Genomic DNA, 22013 nt, shown 5'->3' with positions numbered 1-22013 from the left:
CACGTTTCGTTAGCTTTGCTTTCAGTCGGGGGGGGGGGGGATTTCTGTCTGCCTCTTTGGAATTTTATAATGCCAGGAGGTAAGCGCTGCTTGCAGCCCTTATTGGAGTTGGCCTGGCATAGCTTGCAGCCCTTTCCCCAGGCTTTCTTGGGAGCCTTCTGCAGAATTATACCGCGATCAAAATTATGCCTTGCGCAGCCATTTTATGAGCCAAATCTGCTTTGATCCTCTTGAGTTTGGTTGCCAGTTTCCAGCAGTGCACCCTTCTCCCCTGACGATGCTGGTTAAACTCCTTCCTCATCTGCACAATTTCAGAGTGTGGCAATTTCATTCTCATTCCTTCCGAGTGTGCCGTGCTCTGCCTGCAGCCCCTTCACCCTTGTCTAGCAGTGCACTTTACACAGATTGCAAAATCGGGATGCCTTGCATCTTGGTTTCTCCTGCAGCTTTTATCTTTTGAATAGGATCTTAATCTTCCTGCCACTCCAAGGTTCGCAGCAGTGCCATTATTATTATTATTTTGCCTCTCCATTGTCTGCAGAGCATCTGTGATGTTGTTCCATTTGCAAATCCAGCTTTCTAACAATTTCTCTCTGCATCGGTTCATATGTTCCATATGCTTTCACACTGCCACAGTTCTTTCCCGTTATTGAAAGGTGAAATAAAATGTTATTGAAGCGTGCAGGAGAAAGGCTGTAGCTCGTTGGATAGAGCACCCGCCTTGCATGTAAACGCTCCCAGGCTCAGTCCCCAGCGTCTCCAGGTAGGGGCTGGGAGACCAACCTGCCTGAAGCCCTGGAGAGCTGCTGCCACTCAGTGTAGACTGTACTGAGCTAGATGGAGCATTGGTCTGACCTGGTATACAGCACAACAGCTTCCTGTGTTCTTGTCTGCAGGCAGTATTGCTGGGCATCATGCTAATTACACTGATTACCTGGGGCCTGCTGGGAAATGGACCATAATCCACCCTTCACGCAGGACAGCTTTTCTTCCAGTTGGTTGGAGGGCAAAAGACTCTAGTCCAGGGCTGCACAATAAGCCTGTGCCAAAGCTGTGCATAAAACACACACAAATAACTATCAGAATGAGCAGGGATTCTTCCAGTGGAAATCTGGGACCTTATTGCCCACTAGCTGCCATTGAATCAATTGCTATGTATTTTGGGGCACTGGTTGAGTTTTCGCAGGTCAGGCAGACAGCATCAAGGCCAAAACGGAACAGATAGCCTTTGAATGAAGCAAAGAGCAGACTGTGGGAGAGCCCAGCCTGAAGAAGGTTAGTCAAACAGAGTGGTCCTGCCTTTCAGGACGTAACGATGAGCAGAACGCTTCTGAGTCAGGCTACATAAGGCTCCCAGTTCATCAGGGCCTGGACAGTGCCACAAATTGGCAGAGGAAGGATGAAAAGACGGTGTGTAGTATAAAAGAAAAATAGCAAATTATTCAGTTATGGTGTGATCTGCCCAATGTTTTCCTGGCATCACAGCTGAAACAGAAGCATGAATACCTTCTAAGCAAGTGCTGGTTCAGCCATCAGTCTGGCCTCTTTACCTTCATTCCATGACAAATGAATGTTGTCATCCCCCCAATTCATTATTTGCCTTATTAATGGAAAGGCAAGGCTTTTTCTTAATGTGTAAAACTGCTGGGGGTAGGGAATGGGGGAGTGACGAGGCTTCATCATGGGGAGCAGTTACTCAGCATACATAACCATATCCTGCTTTAAATATGCAGAATTGTCCCTTGAGTTTAGCACTGGAGAGGTAAAGGTGTACTTCAGTTTAAGGCAATGAGGGCTTATCCGTACTTTACCTTTCCTCCACTTTCCCCAGGCACGGTCCACACTTAAAAGCTGAGTGTCTGAGCGTTTTTCTGTTGCTCCAGAACTTTCCCAACAAAAAACCACTCTTTAAAGCTCAATTGGAACAAACAGCAATCCACAGAAAACCACAATTGACATTTGTTCCAATTGAGCACTAAAGAGGGATTTTTGCAGGGAGAACTCCAGGGTTCAACAACAACAACGAGCGCTCAGACACTGAGCTTTTAAGTGCAGGCCTGTGCCTAGGAAGAGTGGGGCAAAAGGTAAATAAGCTCTCAGCGTGCTTCCCACGGACGCCCACTGCTTTAAAAACACTGCACATCTTCTAACACACCGGTTTGACTCCACCCCAGAGACGCACTCAGTTGTCTCTCAAGACAGACGGATGCCAACGACTTTGCTTTAAATTGCCTTCTGCAGCCAATAACCAGTGGTGTGGTGGAAAAGGAAGACTAGAGGACAGCAGCGCTCTAGGAAGTTTTTCAGAGCAGGAGTGGTGATGCCATCTGCCAGAGCACTGGGGGTAACCAAGGGATCCTCCTTGTTCTGGCAAGTGAATAAGGCAATAACAATACTTTCCAATTGGGTTGTGGTTCAGATCAGCATAGAGGAAATCAGAGAGTGGAGAAAAATATGCAGAAGCTGGGTACCCCTTCCTTATGGTGGGATTCCATTGCATCCTTCACTGTGGGCTTAAGGGGCTGCAAGTTCCATGGGGGCATTGCTCCACTGCATGGGCTGTGTTCTGTTGCTATGGCCATGCTTGGCGTTGTGTTCTGGGATGGATGTGGGATGTTCCTTTGCCCTGCAATGCTTTGCAACGCAGCTCCCTTTTTCTTTGGTTTTTCCTTTCCCCACCGCTACTCCCATCTCGATGTGCATATATTTCGTATTGCAGCCAGATGCTCAAGAGCAGCTGTCAGCAGCCCTAGGCAAAGCAGCTGTGCAGGGGACAGTGCCTTCTGCTTTGGGGTCATTAGGTTGTTTTCCTTTGGCCTGTTCCAGCAGGTCCTTCCCCCCCCCCCCCCAATGCAATTTAAATAAAATGCTGATAGACTTACTTTCTCCATTCATCTACTTCCAGGATTCAGGTCTTCAGGCAGTAGAAAGTGATGGATTGTTTGCAAAGAACAAGTAGACGTTACATGTGCTTTAACCAGCCTTTATAGCTTTATTGCTGGTTTTAATTAGTTTTTGAGCATTTTTAAATAACTGTATTTCATTGATAAATTTAATGGGGATTTTTTTTTTTTTTGTTCATCACTTTGAATTTTTATTAAAATCAAGAATCATATACACGTTGTTAAATAAAACAAAAACAAATGAAGAAGGGAATGGCAAATGGCAAGAAGACTCAGGTTAGAAGGAAGGAGATACAGTATTGATTAGCGGGGCTGTTCAGAGCAGCCTCTTCAGGGTTAATTCTTTTGCCATAGGAGGGGGAGGGGGGAACCAACTTCCATTTTACAAATTGGCAGGCTGGGAAGAAATAGGAAAAGGAACAGCTGAGGCAGAATTCTTCCAGGACTGAATCAAGCCAAGCTCTTGAGTACAATTCATGAGCCTACTAGACTGCTTTTGCCAAGTTTAGGATTGCACTGCTAATCAGTTTGAAGTGTTTCCATTAATCGGGATGCTCTACTCTGTATATCTGAGGAGTTCATTCCTACACAGTGTAGAGAGAAGTTCTGCATGCACACACACTATACATTTAAAACCACATTCAAAGCACATTTAAACCTCAAAGAATTATGGGCATTGTAGTTTGTTAAGGGTTACTGGGAATTTTAAATTGGTGAGTGGTAAACCCCAGTGCCCAGAAATATTTGAGTGAAGGAATGTGCTTCAAATGTGATTTAAATGTACACAGCTACATCTGGGCCTGTAATTCCATAAGCATTGAGTGGGCAACGTGGTCCTCTGAATGTCATTGGACAGCATGACCAGCAGTCAGGAAAGACGGAAGTTGCAGTCCAATGACAGCTGGAACGCCACAAGCTCCCCACAACTGCATAAAAAGGACCAGAAGTTCTTCAAGGCCCTGAAACACCCTATCTAAAACTTTCTTAGGAATAACAAAACTATGCAGAAATTCTCATGAACTTTGCTCAAGTACATTGACAAGATTCTGAATTTGAGGAGGAAACTCATATGATATGCACCATTCTCAAAATCTGCTCTTTAACAAATCCTGTGGCTGGAGAATGTTTGTTGTGGTAGTGAGCTGGTGGAGAGGCAGAGAGGCTTTGGGTCCCCCCACCTCTGGGGCAAATAATAACAATAACAATAATATTTGTACCCCACCCATCAGGCTGGGTTACCCCAGGTACTCTGGGTGGCTTCCAACAGATATAAAAACATAATAAAATATCAAACAGTAACAACTTCCCTATACAGGGCTGCCTTCAGATGTCTTCTAAAAGCCAGGTAGTTGTTTATTTCCTTGACATCTGATGGGAGGGTGTTCCACAGGGTGGGCACCACCACCGAGAAGGCCCTCTGCCTGGTTCCCTGTAATTTCACTTCTCGCAAATGAGGGAACCACCAGAAGGCCCTTGGAGTTGGACCTCAGTGTCCGGGCTGAATGATGGGGGTGGAGACGCCCCCTAAGGTTACACAGGGCCGAGGCCGTTTAGGGCTTTAAAGGTCAGCACCAACACTTTGATTCGTGCTCCGATATGTACTGGGAGCCGATGTAGATCCTTAAGGACTGGTGTTATATGGTCCCGGTGGTTCTGCAAGTGGCATTTCCAAATGTTAGCACGCTGGGGTGCATTTGTGCTCTGTTGTGCATGCTTAGTCACCCTTCTCCTGTTCTACATGACAAGGAAATCATATTCCCCCTCTGGGTCAATGTCAAAGGCATTTTATTGGCAGGAGAAAGAAGACAAGTGTTCCCGGAATTTAAGGGGTAAATTCTTTTTTTCTCTGGAATATGTCAACACGATGCCTGGAAGACAGCCATCCCTAGGGACCTGACCTGATGGGTGGTTTGTTTTTGGGTTTTTTATAGTTTTAAAGGTTCCTTTTCCATCTCTGACTCAGTAACAGGCACCTGCTGTTGGATAATGCTGTATCCATTGCCTGCTTCTTTCTCCCAGGATTGCGCATTAAAAATAATTATTCTCCCAATCCATCTATTTGAGGAAGTTTCTTTCGTGGGCGAATTGTTGAGGGGAGGGTGTGTGTGGGATACCTGGCTCAGTCAGGACCAAACTAATGGTGAGGTCTGGAGATGTCAGGTCTGCTGAATTATTATTACAGTGGTACCTCGTGTTGCAGACGCTTCAGGTTACAGACTCTGCTAACCCAGAAACAGTACCTCAGGTTAAGAACTTTGCTTCAGGGTGAGAACAGAAATCGCACTCCGGCAGTGCGGCAGCAGCAGGAGGCCCCATTAACTTAAGTGGTGCTTCAGGTTAAGAACAGTTTCAGGTTAAGAACAGACCTCCGGAACGAATTAAGTACTTAACCCGAGGTACCACTGTATTATTCTTTTGTTTAAGGCTGGCCTATTTGTGCCAATATGTGTTGTGGAGAGAGGTGGGGTTAACCCTTTCCTCTCTCACGGTTTTTTCCATTTAATCACCCCAGTCCTGAATTTTGTTTCTATCCTGCAAGTGAAGGGGCAGTGGGGAATTCTGGTACCTTTATGCAATCAGACAGCATAATCAGAGATTCGAGGACATGATTTGTGCCTGGCGTTCTCTCTCCTTCCCACTCTCCCGCATTTATACATGCTCAGTTATTACTAGGTGCGAGCTTGTCTTAAGTTCCACATATTTCACTATAGCAGAGCCGTTTTCTACCGTAGCTGTTCTGTGCCGTTTTATTGCAGCACACAAAACTGACAGTAGCTTTGATTCGTTCTCTCCCCCCCCCCCCCCGATAATTCAGAAGTTGTCATTTTAATTGGCGGCCTCGTGATTTGAGTGTTTTCGATATTTGATTGCTGGCTTGTTTTGCTTCTTGAGTCACTGGGAGTTGCTTGGTGCCCGGTGGGGATTAAATGTATATATGAGTGGATTGTGTTTTGATTAGCACTAGTTTTGTTTTTAATTATCTAGTGCATGGCGGGAGCGGGGGACGGGACACACACACGCCAGGAATCTTGACTGCTTCGGTTTAAGAGAACGTTACAGATGGAAAGGGTCCCCCCCCCTTGTTTATTTATTAGATGCCTCACCTGCCCTTCATCACAAGGTCTCTGGGCAAGATACAGCAATATAAAATTATAAAAACAAATAAAACCATTGCAGCTATAAAGACACGCGAAACAGCACAATATTTAGTATATGCTGTGTCCGACATCTTCCTTCCCACTGCAGCAAATCAGGTTGCCACCAGCTACATTTGGGTCTCAAAGCTGGCCCAAGTGAGCGCAGTTCACACTTGGCCAACGTGTCAACTCTTGTGATACCTGTGCCATGTTGAACCTTCACTGGATTTCTGCAGGGGTCATGAGACACACCGACCCCTTTTATTTTCCCCATGATATGGAACTTGATGCTGAGCCTCTGTAAAACCTCCCAGCCTTATTCCTCCCTTAAGGCAAGGCAGCCTCAGTCCCGGGAGCCAAATGCAAGCCTCTCTGGCCCTTGAAGCTCTCCCCAGACCGCACAGCCCTCACTGGACTTGCTTCCTAAGAATGTTAAGAACAGCCTGCTGGATCAGACCATTGGCGCCTCTAGTTCAGCATCTTGTTCTCAAAGTGGCCAACCAGAGACCTATGGCTTATTGATGAGCTCCAATTTTACATTGGTTGTTCTGCTTTTGCCTCTGGCCCCATCCTCCACTGCCATGTGGCCCTTGGAAGGTTGCCCAGAACAGAATGTGGACCTCAGACTGGGGGGAGGTTCCATGTCCACATGGCTTTAAAGAGCTGGAGCAAACCAGACTGCTAGTAGAACTGAGCTGAGTGAGCATGCAGCCCGCTGGCTCGAAGGTCTTTCTGAGTATACAAGCACAAACCTTCTCTGAGGACCCTAAAGTGTGAGGAGAGAGTTCGTGCCGCTGCAAGATGGCCTGTTGGAAGACTAGGTTACATTAAGCTGTAATTCCTTCAATGTCTTTCCACACACAAGAACTAATAGTGCTCAGAGCATCTTACAATATAGGTAGGGGGTGGCGCTGTGGTCTAAACCACTGAGCCTCTTGGGCTTGCTGATTGGAAGGTTGGCGGTTTGAATCCCTGCGATGGGGTGAGCTCCCATTGCTCTGTCCCAGCTCCTGCCAACCTAGCAGTTTGAAAATATACCAGTGCAAGTAGATAAATAGGTACCACTGTGATGGGAAGGTAAACAGCATTTCCGTGCGCTCTGGCACTCGTCACGGTGTCCCATTGTGCCAGAAGCTGTTTAGTTATGCTGGCCACATGACCTGGAAAGCTGTCTGTAGACAAACACCGGCTCCCTCAGCCTGAAAAGTAAGATGAGCGCCGCACCCCATAGTCAAGTTTGACTGGACTTAACCATCTAGGGGCCCTTTACCTTACAATATACAAAATAGAAACAACAATAAGAATAATACATAAAAGCCCAGGAAGGGCTGGGGAAACACTGGCACCAGAATCATTCAGTTGGTAAAGCATGAGACTCTTTAATCTTAGGGTTGTGGGTTTGAGCCCCAGGTTGGGCAAAAGATTCCTGCATTGCAAGGGGTTGGACTAGCTGATCCTCGTTGATCCTAGCTGATCCTTCCAACTTTACAATTCCACAATTGTCTACAAACACCTGTGCCTGAAACCCTGGAGAGCTGCTGCCAATACTGATCTGGATGGTCTGACTCAGCTGTAGGGATTTAATCTTGTTTTAAATGTATTTGGGTATTCTGCCTGTGTTTTTTTGTTTTTTTAACTTTTGAATTATCTCATGTGTAAATTGCCTTAAGGTTGTGGTTTACAAATCCCGCTACAACTAAATGTGGCCATTGGCCATGCTCGCTGGGGCTCATGGGAGTTGTAGTTCAGCAACATCTGCAGCGGCAAAGGTTTCCCCCCCCCTTCAAATCATACTCACTTGGTGAATACCAGAGAGAAGCCTTTTCTCTCAGGAATTTCCTCCTCAGGGGGAATTTCTCTCTCTGCACTTTTAAGCGTTGCTTGAAAACATTTTGATTTATGATTAGTTTTAAAGCTGACTTGCTTTTCACAGATTTTCTTAGATTGGCTAGTGTAGGTGTTTGTGTTTGTGTATGTAGGATATAAATCGATCCATCCATTCCTGAAAAACAAAAGCCTTACCACCATTCAGAGGCAGAGTTTCAAAATGCCTTTTTGGGGGCCATCTGCCGAGAATCTGATATCAAGATGCCCAGAAAGATCTTTTTATTGGATTCTACAACTTTTTTGCCTTCCTTGGGGAATGCCAGCCAGCCAGTGTGTGCTAATGAGCAGAGTTGGACTGGAATTTGAGGTCCCTTCCCTGCCACAGGCATATTTGTGACCTTTGGGAAACCACTTTCCGTCCCAGTTCCCCCTCTGTAAATTGGAAACTAAGAATGATAATACACATATAGCGAACCACTTTACAAATCGAGGTGGCAAAATGCTGTATATAAATGATAAATGATGGTACCAGGAACGCTTCCATGGGCTGTTAAAAGAAGGAATCGCAAGATAAAATGGAAGAGGATGTTTAAATTGGCTTATTCTGTTTATATATACAGTAGAAGGCAATGAACAATTGAACCATAAAAACAATTACTAAAACAGAATGCCTGAACTGGAGCAAACGACAGCAGGAGAATAGTAACCACCCTCAGATATTAAGAGGTTGCTCAAATTAAGATATTAAGAGGTTGCACAAATAGATTGGCTTTTATTTAAATGTAGCTAGAGAGTGAGGGACGCGGGTGGCGCTGTGGGTAAAACCTCAGCGCCTAGGACTGGCCGATCGCATGGTCGGTGGTTCGAATCCCCGCGGCGGGGTGCGCTCCCGTCGTTCGGTCCCAGCGCCTGCCAACCTAGCAGTTTGAAAGCACCCCCGGGTGCAAGTAGATAAATAGGGACCGCTTACCAGCGGGAAGGTAAACGGCGTTCTGTGTGCTGTGCTGGCTCGCCAGAGCAGCTTCGTCACGCTGGCCACGTGACCCGGAAGTGTCTGCGGACAGCGCTGGCTCCCGGCCTATAGAGTGAGATGAGCGCACAACCCTAGAGTCTGGCAAGACTGGCCCGTACGGGCAGGGGTACCTTTACCTTTACCTTTAGAGAGTGAGGGCTCAGTGGAAAACTTTTATGGAAGCTGTTCCAAAGCTGCAGTATCTCAAGTTACGAGGCCCTAACACAGATACCGCAGTGGAAGCTCAAAGATAGCACCCGAAGCAAGTTTATCATGTGAGGATTGGCAAGCAGTTTGTGTTAGGATTGTCCTACTCTCGTGTAGGACCCTGGCAGAGACACATGCCTGACTGGCATGTTCTCACCCTCCTGGTCGGTTGTTCGGGAGCTTCAAAAGCTTTCTTCAGCCCGAACATCACAGTGACTGATACCAAGAGGCATCAGCACACTGCAGAGTATTTGCAATTTGCGTAACAGAACTCAGTAGCACAGCATTTTGGCTAATCTACGTTTATTTACATATACAGTCATACCTCAGGTTACGAACACTGCAGGTTGCGCGTTTTCGGGTTGCGGACTATGCCGAACCCGGAAGTACTGGAACGGGTTAGTTCCGGGTTTCGACGCATGCGCAGAAGCACAAAATGACGTCATGCGCAGAAGCGCCAAATTGCGTCACGCACGTGCTCAGACACGGCACTTCAGACTGTGAATGCTGCGGGTCGCAAACGTGCCTCCCGCACGGATCACATTCGCAACCAGAGGTATGACTGTAATACACTCAGAGCATTCTGCTTTAGCTCCTTCCTCTTTCTCATCAGACTCCAAAGAGAGAAAGAACAAAGGACAATAGTCCCACTTCACGAAACACAGTAACACAGACATCCTGTCTCTGTCACTCCCCACACTGTGGAATGAAAACATACACCATCATGTGATGGACAACAATCCCATGACTGCAAACACGGAGGAAGAATCCTAACAGTTTGATCATCATTGGGTGACATTAACAATGAGGAAAATACCCCAGTTCTGCTTTCTGGCCCCCATTTTTTACATACAGGGAATGCTGATTGCTGAACCTCTGACAGCAGGCTAATCTGTGGGGATTTTGTCGCAGCTAACCTGGTCGCTTGGCACGTTTGGTCTTCATATTCCACTCCCCTGAAGTATAAGGATTTGGATAAGCTCCAGCATTAATTTTAGAGGGGGGTAGCGGCGGTGGTGGTGCCTAATTAGTAGCTTCTTCAATGTGTAGAACATTGAGAGCTTTCTCCTGTGATGCACTGATGGCTCCTCTGAAGTTTCCCAACCCATTTATAATTAGTCCCAGGTATATATAACTGAACATTTTCAGACTCTCGTTCTCTCTGTAGGGAAGGTAACATACAGCTTGTTCTTTGTGACTTGAAGTCTCTTGGTGTTCTTAACATTCTATTATGTAGAAATGATGACGTTTTCTTTTCCTAGCTGAAAGAAATTTAGAATGAAAAGACAGGTGTAACGTTCTTTAAAAAGTCACTGTGGTTTTATTCACTGTGGCTTCAGTTTCCTTATAGTGTACATAATATTTGCAAGTCATATGCTGGGTCAGCTCCCAGTATCGCCCTTCATGTTTCAGAAAGAAAGGCATGTTTCATCTTTTAAAAATAGTTAACAAACAAACAAACAAACATTCACACCTCACTTTACCAAAACAAAGCATCCCCTCACAAATATTTCAAAATCAGCTGCATAAATACTCCAAGAATGATTTGTGGGGGAATAGGTTGATGATGTTGCAGGCACTAGCCAGTTAAACCCACCATGAACAGGTTTCCCTGGAAATGCCAGAAACTTACAAAACCAGTTTGTTTTTCTGAACGCATTCTACGATGCTAAAACGAAGGTGTGTTTTCAGGGTGTTTAACCAATCACCATCATAATTCGAATGCTGTGTCCATCTTTACTCTTAAAACCCATCAATACTGGAATAGTCTAACCTGTTTTCATGTTGGTGTGGCAACTTAAAGGGGGGTGGGTTTGCCACTAGTTCCCCTTCCATCTGTTCACTGACAGCGTATTATAAAAACCAGATTGGCAGATTGGTTTGGGAACCACGAACCATGACTAGACTGGGATTCAGATTTCACCTTGTACAGTGTATGACATTAGCCTGAAGGCCTTTTCTCAACCATAAAGCAGCCTTCTGAAGGGGCACTTTGTGAGACGGGAGGAGAGTGCGTAACCTGTTTATCTCTGAATCTGTCTCTTTCCCTAATGGGGTCCCATAACTGTTGGGAGTAAAACAGTCGGAGGAGAGTTGCAAAGGAAGAGTACTTTCCAGTGGAAAAAGGGCTCTCAGGGTATATAACTGATAGCTGCAGTTCAGCCCTGACATGAGGCTATTGACTCCCCTTTCACCTTAAGGATCTGTTCCAGACTCACAAGTCCTCCCTTCTTTAAAAGGCCTTTTGTTTATGACCCGTAGGGTGCCAGTATTACAGAACATGGAACTTTCTCTGTAGTTCATCTTAGGAAGATGATGGTGTAACTATGCCATGAAACATAATATGAGGCATTTTCCTGGAGCTGTTTGTGAGGAAAGGCCAGCAGGAAAGCACTGGGTGCAAGTTACATCAGCCTCCTTTTTAATCATGTATATATGATTTAATATGCAAATCTTTTTGCAATATTTATCCGATCTATTTGTATTATTATTATTGTTTAGATGATTTATAAACCACCCTTTGTAAAAGCCACAGGGTGGTTTACATAAAATCGCTAAAATAACACAAGCCTTCGAAAACACGTAATAAGCTTAAGTCAGTTCTCTCTTTTTTTTATGTTGATGAACAGAAGACCTTCGAATTAAGGCATAATTCCACACAGACACACACACAGCAACTGTTATAAATACAAAAATACATTTTTTTATGTTGATGAATAGAAGACCTTCAAATTAAGGCATAATTACACCCCCACACCCCCACAACTTATAAATACTGATATACCGTATTTTTCGCGCTATAAGGTGCACAAGACACACCTAGTTTTTGGAGGAGAAAAACAAGAAAAAAAATATTCTGAATCTCAGAAGCCAGAACAGCAAGAGGGATCGCTGTGCAGTGAAAGCAGCAATCCCTCTTGCTGTTCTGGCTTCTGGGATAGCTGTGCAGCCTGCATTCGCTCCATAAGACGCACACACATTTCCCCTTACTTTTTAGGAGGGAAAGAGTGAGTCTTATAGAGCAAAAAATACGGTACATCCTCTGCACATGAGGGCTTCAAAAGGGCCACCACAGCAAATAGCCATGGATAGGCACATCCTCAATTAGCATGGCCTTATCTCTTTTTAAAGCCCTCTTAAGTCTAACCTAGCGGCTGCCACATCTTGTGGAGTGAATTCCCTGAATTGATTATGTGCTGTGAGAAGACGTGCTCCATTTTGTCTGTCCTTAATCCCCTGCCTATCAATTGGGTTTTTTGTGATCCTGAGTCCGAGCATTGTCAAGAGAGAGGGACAACTTTCCCAGCATTACGTTCTAAAGCAGGCAAGGCTGCATTTCTCCTTTCGAGGATAAGAGGACTTCGGTTTGTTTATTGACCAAACCAGAGGACGTAATTTTGGGAGAGAGGCTCTAACGTTTTAAAACCTTAGTCCAGAAAGTTTCCCCAAAGGCTTAAAATTGGTGAAGCAAGCAGTTGTGTGTGTGTGTTTTGTACACATTTGTTGGTAAGCAACTATACCATACAGATGCAGTCGGTTACATTCTTTACAGACGAGAAATACGTTTAGCTGTTGTGAATTAAAATGTGATTAACAGATTCCAGATTGGACTTTGAGGAGGGGGAGCTGCTGCTGCTGCTGCTGCTGCTGCTACCATTGCAGCAAATGTGTGCAATGCCAAGGTTCCCTCAGGTGAAATCTTCTCTGCTCTTGGATAACCAGTCTGTTCCAGCCGAGATTCATCCAAGGAAACCATGCTTCAGCTCAGGCATGGGATCACAGGGCTGCTATTATTTATTATTTACAATATTTCAAGGCCTCCCTTTGCACACAAATCAATTGCAGGGTGGTTCACCACAGATTATGCAACCATTATATGCAGCCTAAAATGCAAGTGTGTTCATTATATGCTTTCACAGGCGTATTTCTACTCACTTTGCACACACACACACACACACACACACTCCAAACCTGACTGCATTTCAAACAGCAGGTTATATTAAGGCTAGATTAAGCAACATAAAAACAATAACAAAAAAAAACAACACAACACCACAGGAATATTCCACAATCCACAAAGATTATTAAGGGCCTAAAATAAGTGCCACAGGTGCAATAGAAATAGTAAAATAAACCCTGAAGGGGTACTTGGAAGCAGGCATGAAGCAGCTCAGGACCTCAATACCTCAAGGATCACCTCTTTCCATATGAACTTACCCAGATCCTGAGGTCCAGAGGGTGGCAACACGAGAACGGGCCTTCTCTGCAGTGGCTCCCCATCTGTGGAATGCTCTCCCCATGGAAGTTCACCTGGCACCTTCATTATACACCTTTAGGCACCAGGCAAAAACATTCCTTTTGAACCAGGCCTTTAGTTGATCTGATTTACATCCTATGCCCTTTTAAAATGTGGTTTTGGCAGGGGGGGCGCTATTGGATTGTTGTTTCTATTTTTGTTATGTACCGTATTTTGTGGTTTTATATCTTGATTTTATTCTGTGAACCGCCCTGAGACCCCCGAGTATAGGGCGGTATATAAATTTAATTAATTAATAATATCACAAAATTAAAAAATGATGGTGGAGTAGACCCACTGAAATTAATGAACTTGACTAAGTTAGGCCCATTAATTTCCAAGTACAACTTATTTGAGACATCACCCAGTGCCATCCAACTCCATGAGCTTTTTGCTATCAAAATGTCATATCCAGTTGATTTTAGAGATGCATAACTGAGGCATATCAAACAAAGAAAAGGCACGTTCTTACATACAAACTTCTCTAGCCTGTTACGACTTCTTGGATAAATCTTATATGTATTTGTTTATCCTCTGCATGTATTTCTTCACCCTACCTCTTTGTCCAAGACCTACATGGAGGCTCACATGGCATTAAAACCCCGCAGTCTGCTTTCTCAATTGCTGAATTTTGATTGGGATAATTTGGCTCTGGCTCATTCTAAAGTGCCAGAAGGAGGTGGTGTTGGTTGGCATCTCCCTCAGTTTGTGCTAATTTTTGCCTTGTGTTGTGCTTTTCGTTTTCCTCCCCCTTCTGGAACGGCACCGGTCGATAGTCACACAATATGTTACAATAAAATATGAATCCATTTGTGTCCAGGTTTTGTGTATTTCATACTGGAAGTGGATCTTTTCCCCCCTGAGTAACATCGTATAGGTAGTTTATCCAGCAGTTTCTCTTTCTTTTATTTTTCCTTGTGTTTTCTAGCGGCTAAACACAGTAGCAGCAAACATACGTATATTAACCCTTCTAGGAAAAAGCAGCTTCAGAGGGAGGTGGCTTTCAGCAAATAAGTGGCAGGCAGAGGGTGCTTAACCCTTCTCTCACCAATTTTTCTGCTGTGAGCAGCTTTTCTCCATCATAAGATATTCTTGACTTCTGTTTGCAGAGGCAAACACATTGGCTTCCAGAGTTGGAGCAAGTGAAGGGGGGCAGTTTACAGGGGGAAACCAGCAGGTTGGGAAGGATTAAACACAGCCTTCCTCCTTCACTTTACCACTGAAAATTGCCCATTCCTCTGCCTTGGAAGGAACAACAGTTGGGGGTTACATGCCCAAAAATGTGTAGTTTGGCCAGGAGGCAGATTAGTTATTTAGCTCTTGGGAAAGCAGAGTCTGAAGTCTTCTCCACCTGTGCTAATGCTTTCCTGATTTGTGGGGGCTTGGAAGGGAGGGGGCTTGCAGTTTGCCCATGTTAAGTTCAGTCACTGCTAGAATCCCATAGCGGACAGTTTCCCCCCTGCACCATTCAGTGTCTCTGAATCTACAAATCCACTCGTTTTCCTGCAGGCGACTGTCTTTTCTGTCTTTCATGCCTGCTTCCAAGTACCCCTTCGGGGTTTATTATGGTGGGTAGGTGCGTACAGAATTTCAATTCCTGAAAATCTTTGCTCTCATGATCAGGGAGGACGTGTTAGAATACATGCACAGATAAGCGCTTTTGAAAACTTCAGCCGCTCAGGGGTGAGGGGAATACACAATGGCTCTGCATCTCTTATCAACGCTCTCTTAACTGTTCCTTACTTGGGTAGTGAGCTTGACTGACAGGGAAACCTCATCCATTAAGGGGGGGGGGGTGCCAGCGATTACTGCATGGCAAAGGAACGGCATGAAATTTCCAGTGAAGTTAATGCACAGATTGCATATCTGTTTCACTCCATGGTGGTGGTGCAGAGATCGTTCACCTTGTGGTAAGATGTCCCTGTTGTTGCTTTGGGGAGGGGGGAGCAAAACATAGCCCATTCTGCCTATTGGGGTTAAGCTAGGGTGCCTATTTCATTACCCCCCCCACACACCTTTCCATCACCTAGGCCAGGCTTCCGAAACTGGGTGCCCTCCAGATATTATTAGGACTACAATTCTCATCCTCCTCAGTGAACCGCAGCCTTCCCCAGCCCACTAGGCTATGGGAAGGCTGGCCTAGGTGATGGATGGGATGCCAATGGCAAATTTTATGATGTGAGGAAGATTCCTCAGGTGTGAACACTGTCCCAGGCTGCTGCTGTCAATGCAAAGGTTCGTCTTGCTGCTTTGATGATACTTGATGGTACCTCTCTCTCCCCACAGGTGAGGGAGCTGCCTGCAACCCCAAGCCCATTCATTCCACGGACTATGCCCACACCTCCGTGCCCTCTCAGCCATGGAGACTCCCATGTTCGACACTATCCTGGAGACGACGGACGGGGTGACCCCTGACCCCAGCTGGGCACTGCCCTACCCGCTGGGCTTCCAGGTCTCACTGACGGGCTTCCTCATGTTGGAAATCGTACTGGGCGTCAGCAGCAACTTGACCGTATTGGTGCTGTATTGCCTGCAGGCTGGCCTGGTGGACTCTGTCAGCAACATGGTGACCATGAACTTGCACGTGCTGGACGTGCTCATATGCGTGGTGTGCGCCCCGCTTACCATGGTGGTGGTCCTGGTGCCCCCCGACCGGGCCGCCACACTGCTCTGCTGCTTCCACGAGGCGTGCATCACCTTCAGCAGCGTGGCCACGGCCACCAACGTGCTGGTGATCAGCCTGGACCGCTACGACATCTCGGTGCGGCCGGCGCAGCGCGTGCTGACCCCGGGCCGCGCCATCCTTCTCCTGGCCGGCGTCTGGGTGCTGTCCCTGGCGGTCTTCTTCATACCCTTCCTCGAGGGCGAGCTGGGCCATGCCAGCACGTGGCAGAACCGCACTGTGCTCTGCGTCGGCCCCGAGGAGTTCCACGCCGAACTCGGCACCTCCTACCACCTGGCTATCCAGATCCCCACGTTCTTTGCCGCTGTGGCCGTCATGCTGGTGACCTACGCCAAGATCCTGCAGGCCCTCAACATCAGCATCGGCAGCACCTTCAAGCGCAGCCAACGCCACAAGACCAAGAAGAGGAAGCGGCGGAAATCGGCAGAGCCAAGCGTCAGTGTGGCGGCCGGCGGAGCGGAAGCCAAGCGGCTCTCTCAGCCCGTGCCGGCGCTGCCAACGCCACCGCCCATGGGGGTGCAAGCCTCGGTCTCTGTGATCATCGCCCTGCGGCGAGCGGTGAAGCGCCACCGTGACCGGAGGAAGCGCCAGCGGCGGGTTTTCCGCATGTCCCTGCTCATCATCTCCACCTTCCTGTTGTGCTGGGCGCCACTGTCTGTCGCCAACCTGCTGATCCTGTGCCTGGGGCCCAGCCCCCTGATGGGCAAGCTGCGCGTCTGCTTCCTGGCCATGGCCTACGGCACTACCATCTTCCACCCGCTCCTCTACGCCTTCACCCGCCAGAAGCTGCGGAACGTGCTGCGCAGCAAGCTGAAGAAGCGAGTGGTGTCGGCCCTGCAGGTGGACCCCGCGCCCGGCGGCACCGTCATCCACAACTCCTGGGTGGAGCCGCCCCGCAAAAGCTGCAAGGGCCGGCTGCGGAGTAGTGACGGAGCCGAGCGCTGCCTGACTGAGGCTGCTAAGGAGTGAGGCGTAGGGGGCCGAGCCCTCAAAATGGAGGTTCAGCAGAGTTTGGGGGTGGGCGTACGAATCTTCCGCCTCGCCCAAGCTGGTGAGCGGCGAGTGCCAAACACTGAAAGGGGAGGGAGGCACAGAGGCCGCCAGAAACTACAACACCGGTGCTAACCCCTCCGCCCGAAGCCACCGAATGAGAGAAGTGGGGGTGAGCCGATGTCTTAATGAAGCAGCGAGGGTTAGCCATCAGCGCTTTGCTGAAACCCCAAGGGTTTCTGGGTAGGGTGCGATACTGATCCCTCACAAAAGGCCCTGCGCCCAGAGTGCAAGGCCTTCCCGTTGCCAGCGCTGAAACCAACTGACTGTCTGAGGTAAAAGACAAAGGCTCGAGCCTTCCCACCCACGGCACCGGCCAATTCACCACACTGAGACCCAATATGATGATCACTACTACTACTCCTATTTAATGTTTATATCGGTGCCAAGAGTTGTGCTAAAGACATCCACTCGGGTGAGGTCCCCTGCATATAGGGTCGTTGAGCCCACATGGCAGTGAGCAAGTGAGCTTCCCCATGGGCCTAATCAGCTAACACATATTTCTCTTTATTGCTGGCTAAGTCCGGGATGGCTAGAACAAGTTCTCTGCCCGCTGATGGAAGTGGAGGAAGAGGTCTAAGAAAGCATTTTGTGGCTGCGGGGGAAATGCGGGTTTGGGGAAGGGGTGAGCCTCGCACAGCTCTCGGCCCCAATGTTTTGCTGTGCTTTTCTTTCCAGAACCCCTTAGATTAGGCAAGCGACACACTGTTCTGTTGCATCATCCCAGGCCCCTGCCGTCTCCAGAACATGCTATGCTTTGGGGGTGGGTTTATGTGCAGTTGTAGATCTCCCAGCCCAATAGCTGGAGCCTGGCAAACATACCTTTCTGCAAAGGGTTATGTTAGGCTCTGTGCCCACACACCACTTCCATATTGGGACCAGTTTCCCAACAACCTACTTGGGTTTTTTGGGGTTTTTTAAGGCTTCAGTACTGCAGGCACTGATTTCCTTGCCTCTGCCATCGCTGGTGGCCACTGACTCCCAGCATCAGATGCTAAGTGCAGCTGCAGTTCTGGATTTGAAGGTTCACTACCGTACCAAACGGCAACAGCTTTTGCAGGGGGAAAGGGGAGGGAGAAATGGTCCGCTCCAATCAGAGGAACAGGGACTATAGGTGTAGACATGCCCCAAGCGACCCCGGATGTCTCGTTTAAAAAGAGGCCAGACATCAAAAGCTGCCTTATACCAAGCCCACACCGTTGGGTTCCATCTAGCTCAGTATTGTCTGTCTGACTGGCAGTCATTCTCCAGGGTCTCAGGCAGGGGATATTCCCAGCCATACTGGAAGATACATCAGGATTAGAACTGGGCATTTTCTGCATGCAGAGCAGGTGCTCCGGCACCAAGCTCTGGCCCCTGCCCTCCTTGCAGTTGGTATCATCTAAGCAACATGGTCTGGAAAGAGGACCTAGGTATACATCAATAGCAGAGTTCGACCCAGCCCTTTCATACTGTGCCTCTGGGGGAACATGCCCCTGGAGGGGAGTGGGGAAGACGGTATGCCAAATGGAAGGTGCCAAGGCTTGGGATTGGCCTTTATGGCAGTGAAAGGGCTGTCCAAGGGTGCTATTTGTGTACTAGGGGAGCTGAGCTGGGTGCAAGTCCCACTGGACTTACTTCTGTCAGGCACTAACGAAAGTTGCAGCACTGCCCAAGATACAGGCACATGCCTGCCCAGCCACCCGCAAGAGATCCTTTCCCTGCCGCTGTTACATTGAAGGTTGTCAGGAGGGAAGGAGAAGAAAGCCCTCAGTCTACCAGCTACAATTCTGCTCCTTGCTGCTTCCCAGAAATGCTTGAGGAGCATAGGGTCAGCTGCCAGGCAGTCAGTTCTCTCCCACACTCTCCCTTAGAATAGGCCCAGAATCCTCTGGCTCATCAGCACCCGATGGCGGGAGGAGCAGAGAAGTGCCCCTCAAAAGTGTGTGGGCGCGTGGCAAATGCTGAATAGATCACGAAGCTGGCGAGAGCCTCTAGAAGGACTTTTTTCCCCCTGAACGGGTCAACGGCAGCTCATTATAGTTCCTTATTTTCGAGCTTATTAAGAACTTGGCATTAGACTGGTTCTTTACCTAGACTTACTGCAATACAAGAATATACACCATCAGACTGTTGGTCTATTGCAGACGAGGATTGGCACCTATTGACAGCAGCACCTCAAAGCTTCAGACCAGGGTTTTCCCTAGCCCTAACCAGAGACTGAACCTGGGATATTCTGCATGCAAAGCCACAGCCCTTCCCTGGTATCCACAGAGCCACGCAGACAGTCACACCAACTGGCCCTGTTGCATCCTTCCTCCATGCCAACCGCCAGCACAGCTATCAACAAAAGACTTGCTACGTCTTCCTCATTCATCCCACGTGGCAAAAGAAAAAGGAAGGGGGGGGGAGACGTGTTGGAAGTAACATTTGGGTGCCCAGCTTCTTCCTGCCAGGAGTCTGAAGGCGGATTTCACACAACTGTCTCGTCTCTTGTTTATCGGTGTAGTCTAGCCATAGGTGTCATATTCTGGAAGCTGTAACATGGCCACAGTTGAAGGCAATAAAAGAGCTGGTGAGTTGTGTGTGAAATGTGTCAGAAATCGCGGGGGGGTTCCCAGAGGGTAGAACCAGTTGGCCTCACATGAACAACCCGCTACCCCTTTTAAATGAAGCTGGAAGTCGCAGATTCATCCCGGCAGAATGGGATCATCTCAGTGGTAATAGATTGTGCTTGTATTTTCCCAGAGGTAGTCTCACTAGAAGGGAGCAGCAGAAACAATTGTCAAACGCCTCACATCCATATTTTCCCACGATGTCCCACTGATACACCGGAGCCTTTCTGAGTGTGGTTCTTCTTCTGGACTGTGCTGTCTGCCAAAGGTGTGTAAGTAGGGAATTGATGGTGGCTTTTCCCCATTATAGAAGAACTTTGCCTTGGAGAATAGTAAACCTCTTGAGTCTAAACCTCTTTCAGGCTGCTTTATTTCATCTGCGTTAGAAGACTTGGCTTGACGTTTTGCCACTTTGCGTCTCGCTCATTCACTTCCTCTGATCTTTAGCCTCAAGCTGCCCTGAGACAATGCAAAATACAGATGAACAACCTTTTTTTCTGCTGTGGGTTGAGGCAGGAGCAGGGAACCTTTGGTCCTCTGAATGTTTCTGAACTACAGCTTACACCATTCCTGGCCATTGGCCCTGCTTGCTAGGGTTGATTAGAGTTGTAGTTCTGCAACATTGGCAGTGGGCAGGGCCAGAGCCAAGACTGGGCAATGTCACCCTCTTTTGCCCTCTCTCCTTGCCACCCTTTTCTATCTCCTTTCTCTCCCTCTGCCCAGTGGGCTGCCGAACAGTTCCTGCCAGAGGTCGGAACTAATCCCTTACAGAAGACTTTTTGAAATTGGGCTGGGGTGCGCATAAAATGGGCCCCACTCCCAGGTTTCCCACTCCAACAAATGAATCATGAGACGTAAAGAGCAGCCACAGTCTGTGACCACATACGGGCTGTGGTTCATACAAAAAAATAAATAAATGGGGAGGGGGTGACTGATCTTTGCAATAGTATTGTTGCTTTCTTACGTGACAACTCAAACCTGAGTTGTACAAATGTCAGAACGTTAGGTTGGTGTATGGTGAGAACAGTTTGTTTGCTTTAAAAATGTACAGTGGGAGAAGATCCCTATTTGGCACTTCGTAATTATAGAGTCACTCCTTTAGAGTGTGGGAAGGCACCTGCCAGCTCCTTTAGAACAGGTGCATAAATACAAAAAAATAATAATATCTAGATATAGGACTACAGCAAAATAATGTGGAGGGAAAAGGGGGGTTGGGAAGAATGGAAAAGCACAACAAATAGGCAGTGTTTCCCCCCACTAAGGGCCGGGTGTTTATTTTCTGTGCTGGACACTACCCTGTCGCAAGCAAGCCGTATTCAAGGAGGAGTTGACTTGCTCATTATAGTCAATGGTGGCAATCATTTTTTTGGGGAAAAATTGGAAGAGTCTGCTGTCAAAATGCCAACAGTCTCCTGCTAAGGCAACTGCTGTGGCAGCACAGTGGGGCTCTTCGACATCATTTTCGCATGGGGAGTGTGTTTTCTGAATGTGCTTCCACCTAGTGAGATCTCAGTTTTGCTTTTCAATGGATTGCCGAGGTGCAGTAAATCTCAGGTCTCACCCAGAAGGGGGAAATACCTTGAACATCAAGCCAAGTACAATTTTTCAATGCTGTTATCAACGACTGGTAATTGCTGCTTCTTAACAACACATCCCACCCTTCCAGAGCAAAACCTAGTGACTGCAAAAGCTGAAATATCTCTTAGAATTGAGCATTGTTATTTTTCTCTTCTGGGGGTAGGGCAGGTATCAAAATGAGCAGTAGTATTAAATAGGAGGTTCCCCTCCACCCAATAACATCCTTTATATGAACCCTTCATTTATGCAATGTTCCACCAAAAAATAAACTATGATTTATTAGGATCGGGCAGTCTTAATCCCAGTAAGTCTTTAACCATGGTTTACCATTACATGCAAACAAAGCCAATGGTTTTTCATATGTGATGTAATAATTATATGCAGGTCTGCTTACATGAAATCAGATCACTGATCCAAGTAGCCAAGCATTGGCCACTATGACTGACAACATTTCAAGGTCTTTGCTGAAGGGGCCTTTCCAAACTTTAGTTGCCTGCAATTCTGTAACTGGAGAGTTGACAAATTTAAATTGGGGCCCTGGACATGCAAATCACACGGTACACTACTGAGTTGGTGCTATTCTTGGGAGCAGATATTTGGTCGATTACGTTCCTATTCCATTCTTTAGAAAGCTTTGAGCTGTTACCAAAGCCCATTCACTACAGACATATATTTCTAACTATGGCCCATGTTACATGCTATCTTAAGGGTTGCAGCTTTTCATA

At 47.2% G+C, this 22013-nt stretch overlaps 1 protein-coding gene across 3 annotated transcripts in view; it reads left to right on the top strand.

The window, feature by feature from the left end:
* The window catches only part of LOC114591915 (G-protein coupled receptor 22-like), a 39133-nt gene extending 19071 nt beyond the window's left edge, over positions 1–20062 (top strand). For all 3 annotated transcript variants that reach the window (XM_028719647.2, XM_028719646.2, XM_028719645.2), the window contains exon 2: positions 15670–20062. In XM_028719647.2, the coding sequence (XP_028575480.2) occupies positions 15743–17035 (1293 nt within the window). In that variant the 5' untranslated portion in view covers positions 15670–15742 and the 3' untranslated portion in view covers positions 17036–20062. The remainder of the gene's footprint in view (positions 1–15669) is intronic.
* The last annotated feature ends 1951 nt before the right edge of the window (positions 20063–22013 follow it).

Source organism: Podarcis muralis, chromosome 2, assembly GCF_964188315.1.
Source record: "Podarcis muralis chromosome 2, rPodMur119.hap1.1, whole genome shotgun sequence".
Classification (NCBI taxonomy): domain Eukaryota; kingdom Metazoa; phylum Chordata; class Lepidosauria; order Squamata; family Lacertidae; genus Podarcis; species Podarcis muralis.
The sequence above is the reverse complement of the archived record's forward strand: the minus strand, read 5'-3'. Positions and strand labels throughout refer to the sequence as shown.